Below are 7142 nucleotides of genomic sequence, written 5' to 3' on the forward strand. Positions count from 1 at the left end.
TATTTGCGCCTGTTACACCAAATTACCCTGTTATTTCCTTTTAGGGGCACCTGACATCCCATTTAGCTCAGTTTCTTGAGAAATAGAAGAATGTCAAAGCTATCCCAGCGTGAGCTATCAAGCTCTTACCATAAAATCATACCATGCAGTACTTCATATTTTCACATGAAAGCATTTCACTTCCCATGATGAGCGCGTGTGGAAACTGGGATAAGGAATGTGCCTGTGTGTTAAGCCCTCATACCGTGGAGATCATGGACATGCACCTGACTGTGCATGAGAGAACTGATGATCTGGTGCTGCATGCATAAATCTTCTCACTATTTGAGCAAATATGATCATTCAAATGTTTTTAATTATTTGAATGATCGTATTTCCCGATGTTTTGGCCAAATATCCCAATGGCCAAAATGTGGTAGATCATCCAATGTAATCAAGTTTTGTATGTACACCAAGCCTGTTTCTAAAAGGGATAACATTTCTACCTGGCACAGCATCAAAGACATCTTCTTCTTTCAAACAACTATGTGATCACATAATGCATAACGCCTGGCTTTATATCTGCAAATCCCTAAGGCATAACACCTTGTCTGCATGACAGAAACTGAACTCGATGTCTGCAACCAGAGTCAAACCACACAAAGGAGAAAGTTCTGCAGGGAAGCCACTTTTAATTGTAACCTTATCTTGGGATGTAAAATCCCTTTTGGACAAAAAATGGAAGCTATAGCTGAGACCATGTGAAGTGTTTAATGAATGCAGCTAATGGGGCGAACAAATGTGGAGCAAACCTGAGAAAGAAGAAAAACAAACTGTCTTATTAGAAACAGAAATTTTGTCAAATAAAAATGAATCATAAAACATAAATTAGGCATTGACAAATATGACCTTGATCTGAGAGGAATTTAAAAAACAACCAAACAACCCAGTCAATGACAAGCAAACACAAGGTAAAAGCACTTCTATGACAATTTGGTGTATTTGCTGGAAGATTATATGGTCAAAACTGAGCATCTAGATTCAAGTCCGGGAAGGTTTTTGGTCATACATAGCAACATATTGAATACCACACCGACTCATCATAGCTGTGTGCAATTAAAGGCTCCCATCAGAGTCCAAACTGAATTAACTAATCATGTCTGTGCTTCACAACCCTCTTGATGCGTCTCTCGCCTTTTATCAGTAGAGCTTTTATTTACATATGAAGACATTTAAGTTTATTGTAATAAAATTTTGCAAGACGAGGCCAACTTTTTAAAAATCTGTAAAATCAAAAGTTTCCCAATAAGAGCATTAGAACTCCAAAAGCACTAAAAATAATCAATTTTAAACTTACCTTTAACATGTGGATGTAATATCTGTATTTTATTGTTGTGGTTTTATCGTAATGTGCTGGTACAAAGCAGAGTACAAATATTCTGTGCAGATTTGAAGAGAAAATTAAACTAAATATGGTTTTGCTTTGTTTTTTTTCTTTTCACAGACGAAAATTGCACTTACTTCAGGCACTTCACTCCAGGACAGGATGCTGAGATATTTGAATATAAAACACAAAAAGGTATGTTTGTTTGTTTGTTTGTTTTCACTCCCTTTGGCAATTGCTTCGGCCTATTCTGTCTTAAAACACTGAAATAATAAGTTGCTTTCATCTCTGAATTCATGTTCCTTCCTCTGTGTGAAGTGAACATCAGAAGAGTCGAAATGTAGCAGTTGCTTCGTGATTTTCCAAATGATCTCACTTGCTGCTGCTTTTCTCTGTGTGGGTTCAAGTTTTCAGTTATGTTTCACATCTGACCACAGCACAGTCGGCAGTGTCACAGCAGGCAGACTCGACCGTCTATCAATGTCAGAACATCTCACGGGAGAAATCCTATCTGAAATCTGACTTGTTTCTTTTTTTCTTTCTTTCTTTCTCCAGCTGACCAATATCTATTTTCAATTTCTCTGTATAACATGCAATAGTCTGCCTCAGTAGCTTTTCAAGTTCTTGTTGTTTCCCCTGATGGTCAGAAGCTGTGGATCATAAGTCCCGAAATTTTGTGCTTTAGCAAAATATATCTTGTACATACATTTGTTCAGCTGTGTATGTTTTCTCCTCCTTGTACATCAGCCCTCCCATGCAGAGGCCGTTAGTGGTCTGAACATACACGTGTGGTCAGTGAGCTACTTTAGGGCATGTAGGGAGGGATGCTCCCAGTAAAAATGTAAATGAAGTGAAAATTTGAAAAGCTGAGAGTAAAAGAGATGATCAGGTTAATGGGCTCAGACATTTGGAGTTTCTTTCTAAACTGTCTCTTTCAGCAGGGTGGTTATATTGATGCATCCGATACTGTATGTATTAATATGTACTCATACCTAATCTGCTAAATTTGGAGAGTGACATAAAGTGTACGCTCAATAGCAAAAAATAAAAATAAATCCTATTCCAGTACACATTAAAAGAAAGGAACCTTGCCAAAGAGATTAATACATTAGCAACACTGTGAATTTGAACGTGGCTTGACCAGTTCCTCATAATACTGCCCCTTTCTGTGTTGGAGGGTTAAATTTAGCACATGAGAAGTTCATGTTTCTGCAGGCTGAAAAATTTCTGAGCAGTGCAGTGAAGCAAGTGCTGTATGAATAAAATGCAGAAAGCTTTTTGATGTCTATGTTGCTCACGCTATGTGAGAATCCATGGTTTTGCAGACTTGAGTTAGACACCAACCTCTAACACACATGGTTTATGTTAAAGAGCTGTTCAGGGTGCAGCCCATCCTCCCCTGCCAGTAGAAGATGAAGGCTTTTCCCCCCCAAAGGGGTGCCTTTCTCTCCCTAGGGTATGGTTCACAGGCAAACAGGCTACAGATCAAAGGCCTGGGTTCCTATCTACCTGTCTGCTCAGAAACCTAGCCAGCTGCTGTTGTACACTCTAAATGAAAGACCAGAATCAATTTATATTAGTGCACCCAATTTCAAAGACCTTGTATTTATAATAAAAGCAATGGAGAAGTTAGCAGGTGTTTTTCTTTGGGGAACTAATCTAAAGACCCAAAGCATTCATTCATCCATCCACTCCAGGTTGTTAGTCTAGTCACAGGCCCAGATAGCCAAAACCTGACATAGCCTATTTTGCATAGACTTCTATTAGTGTACAAATGGTGAGTTACACAGCATCACCATACAATAATATCACCCTGTTATCATGACCCTGGGCACAATAGTGTACTTTAAATCTGCCCTGCTACTCCTAAAAACTAACCAGAGTACCAAATACCACAAAATAACAATACTTTCAGCTACTAAAGTGTTAATTTCGTTGGCTAAGTAATTTCACCATAGTTTTCATTCACAAAAGTCTTTTTTTGACGAAAACGAGACGATAACTAAATAAAAAACAACCCACAAGGACAAAAAAATATGATGAAATGGGCTCAGACTTGCATGGACGAATAAAAACGAGACGGAAATATTCTGGTTACATGAGGAATAAGGTATGTAGAGAGGCGGGACAAGTTTGGAAGCGATCCAATCAGAAATAATCACCTTGTGCAGAGAGGTTAGACATGCAATGTTTGATCTGTCGCCAACAAACAAGGTGGGAAGCACCCACACTCTCTACTTCTCATGAGAATGCTACAAAATGCGACAAGAGTACACGTATGGACACATTTCGCATTTGATGTCAAGAAAAACTCTTTGTAAACCCGTGGAGAAAATTTCAGCAGAAAAAACGAGAGATTTTTACACAGTCAACTTCAAAATTAGTGTACGATAATCTCGTGATATCGTACACTAAACCTAACTAAACTAAACCAACTAAAACTAAAAGACTTTAGATGTAAAAGTAAGCAAAGTTTCGAAAAAAAAGATTATTTTGTCTTTTAATTTTAAAAAAATGTTTATTTAATTTTTGAGTAAAGTTTAACTTTCTAGTTGCTTTATAATTATAAATAGAAATTAAAGTATATAGTTCGTTTCTTTAAAAAGCATTATTGTCTTCTGCTGGAGCCCAAAAACCTTCATGGACAACAGAGAGACAAGAAAAGCGAGAAAACCTGAAGAGGCGAAGGCATGAATGACAGGTTAATAATAATTTGTCACAGCAGATTTGGAGCTCTGTTGCCTACAAGTAGAAGAAAAAAACACTTCAGTATTAAAGTATCTACATTTTTTGCCTGTCAGGTCATGTCTTTGTCATTCAGCATTAATGAGACTTTCACAGATGCTTTTTGTCCATTTCCACATGCACTAATCCGCCAGTGGCAGATCCAGGAAATTTTACAACATGACTGTAAAATTGACTGACATTTTTTTGTCTTTCCAGAGTACAACATCTCTGCTGCAGCCATCTCCATCTTCAGTCTGGCCTTCATGATCCTTGGCTCTCTTTGTGTGCTGGGCTCATGTACTGGTACAGGCAAAAAAAGAGACTACCTCCTTAAACCTGCTGGCATGTTTTTTGCATTTGCAGGTGTGTTCAGTTTCTGTTTCACAGTCGTTTTGCTTTTATGTTCAGTGTGTGTTTCATATTTGGTGAGCATGGGAATCTGCGGGTGCCACAGGTGTTACTATAAGCCGTGTCTAATGTTTAAGCATCACTCTCTTTCTCAGGTCTCTGTGCATTCATCTCACTGGAGGTGATGCGTCAGTCAGTGAAGCGCATGATCGAGAGCGAGGAGACAATTTGGATCGAATACTACTACGGCTGGTCCTTTGCTTGTGCCTGCACTGGCTTTGTCCTCCTCTTTCTCTGTGGCATTGCACTCTTGTTCCTCTCCATGCCTCAGATGCCCAGGAATCCATGGGAAACCTGCATGGACGCCGAACCGGAACAAGTTGAGTGATAGCAAGACATACGGACAAATGCAGGAAAAGAATGACTTGTCTTTTATTTTGAATACAGATGTTAGATTCAACGACATCAGCTTGTCATCAGAGAAGAAACCACAGTGTAAAGAGCGGCCCTTTGTAATGCCTGCAATTTTGTGTTTTCTAGGCCACAGTTGCTTAAAACCTGCTCTACTCGTCACTAAGAGCTGACATTTCCCACATGGGATTTAGTAGTATTTTTTAAGATATTCCTTTCCCCCTCCAACTCATGATTTAGTGCTGGCATGTTTTTACTGGTGAAAAGGTATTGTATTATGACCTTGGTCTTACTAGTTCCCCCATGTGTCACTCCTTAGTTAAAAAGACAAACATTTTGAGCATTAATGGCCTGACATCCAGGTCAGGTGATTTTATGTACTGCATTATGTATGATATCGTGTACATAGGCAATGTGCTTCTGTATTTTTTATGGCATCACTCCAAGAAGCCCTCTTATACTGTCAATTAAGTCATTTTTTAGCCTATAGCTTAAACGGTAAATCTCTAATGATGAATAAAAGAAGAAGAAAAAACATCATTTAAAGTTAAATAATTGCACATTAAGTCCAGAACTTCCTGAGTAAAGGAAAGCTTTGAGCAAACTACTTGCTCAGAGTCTGGGTGTATGTGTCTGTAGCAAGCGGAATGCTAAACACCCAAAGTCTTCAGCACCAGTCATGTTGGAAAAGGTTCAGTTCTAGCAGGTGCACATACAAGGCCTTGACAGCTTCCATGCCAAACTGATACAAAACATGCCTCTGTTCATTTTCATGTGTTGTTATGACCCGTTTGACCCATGTGGCAAATGTCCATTTGCATCTATACACGCTGTTAGCATAGATAACAGAAAAAAAGCCACAAATTCATGGTCTTTTACTGAATTGTAACCTTACATGCAGAGTTTCAGAGAGATGAGCGCCAATTGAATTTAATTTCGGTTGTAAATGATGTCACGCTGTGCAATCACACAATATGCAAGTGGCAAACTAATAGAGTGATGGAGCTGCACTATATTTTCAGATTATGAGCACGGACTTTAGCTGATGTTTACTTGCAGTTTATAATTCAGTTGTAACAGCGTAACAGTCCACATTAAGGAGTGAAAGTTGGTCAGTGACCATTCTATTTGGTGGGGGATTTGAACTAAATTAGGTCACCTGGGTTTAAAAAGCAAAAATGTACAGGACATTATTAGAATAAACCTTTTCTGTGTAGCCTGTATTGCGCAACACCAACCAAGGGGATATAAAAGAGAACAAGAAGCATGAAGTTCGCAGCCAGACACTTACAGAACTTCTCCTCTACTGGGCTTTTTTTTTTTTTTTTCTTTTTAAATACAACATTATAAAAAGAAGTCAGGTTATACAGCTGCTGACGTTATGTGACACACCGAAAGGCTCTTAAATATTTGTTTTTACTTTTCTCAAAGTCACTCACGAAATGGCTGCTGTTCTGTGCAAACAGACTCGAGCACCAAGGAGTTCATATTTCAGACCGTTTTGTGCTGACGTGGTGTATCTGAAGAACCACACTGTCATTGTTGTGTCAGCCTTGCATCCATCTTTGCACGGAGGAGGAAAGAATCCAGTTGTTTATTTACTTTTAAAATAAGTTTTCTTTGACTTGACTTTAAAGTTGTATTGTCACTCAAAAAAAAAAAAGAAAAAAAAAAAGATTCAGTGGTTTAAAATAGAGGCAGCTGTTGACGTGAACCTCCTGTACTTCTAGTGGTTTTTTTCACTGAACGAGGCATGCAGTAACGTTTGGAATGCGTTAGATTTTGAGTGTGTTTGTTATATACTGCTTTATAGGTTTGTAATAAAAATTCAATCTTGAAATGCTGTGGAAAACTTATCTGGGACCGCGTTATTTAATGCAGTAAAGGTCCATCTGGACCCAGGTGGCACAACTACACAACAATTCAGAAGACAGAGAAACAGAACTCAAACAGTTTCAATAAAAACACTTTAATAGAGAAACAAATAAAAAGAAAACAAAAGAAAACAAACCTTTAAAACACAGTCAAAAATCCTTGAATCATAACCACCACCAACTGAAATGAAGAAGAGCAAAACAGATCTATCCATTGTTTTGTACCCACGAGTAAGGAACCAATGGGACTGAGAAGCTGGGAGGACCGGTGAGCCATTGATTCACTGCAGCGAGGGAAGAACAGAGGAGAGCCAACAGATAACGGGAAAAGATGGCGCTTATAGAAAGCTGAACACAGTGCCCTCTGCTGGCTGGGCAAAAGGTTGCTCCCATTCAGTGTGCCACACACACACACACAC

The 7142-nt window shown here is 38.7% G+C and overlaps 1 protein-coding gene across 1 annotated transcript in view; it reads left to right on the forward strand.

The window, feature by feature from the left end:
* Positions 1-6689, forward strand: part of LOC102208261 (voltage-dependent calcium channel gamma-1 subunit) — an 11200-nt gene extending 4511 nt beyond the window's left edge. The window contains exons 2-4 of the mRNA XM_005736293.1: positions 1484-1558; positions 4307-4453; positions 4594-6689. Coding sequence (XP_005736350.1) covers positions 1484-1558; positions 4307-4453; positions 4594-4826 — 455 coding nt within the window. The 3' untranslated portion in view covers positions 4827-6689. The remainder of the gene's footprint in view (positions 1-1483; positions 1559-4306; positions 4454-4593) is intronic.
* The last annotated feature ends 453 nt before the right edge of the window (positions 6690-7142 follow it).

The sequence above is a fragment of the Pundamilia nyererei genome, unplaced genomic scaffold (genome assembly GCF_000239375.1).
Source record: "Pundamilia nyererei isolate P.nyererei 1_Seehausen unplaced genomic scaffold, PunNye1.0 scaffold00068, whole genome shotgun sequence".
In the NCBI taxonomy this organism is placed as follows: domain Eukaryota; kingdom Metazoa; phylum Chordata; class Actinopteri; order Cichliformes; family Cichlidae; genus Pundamilia; species Pundamilia nyererei.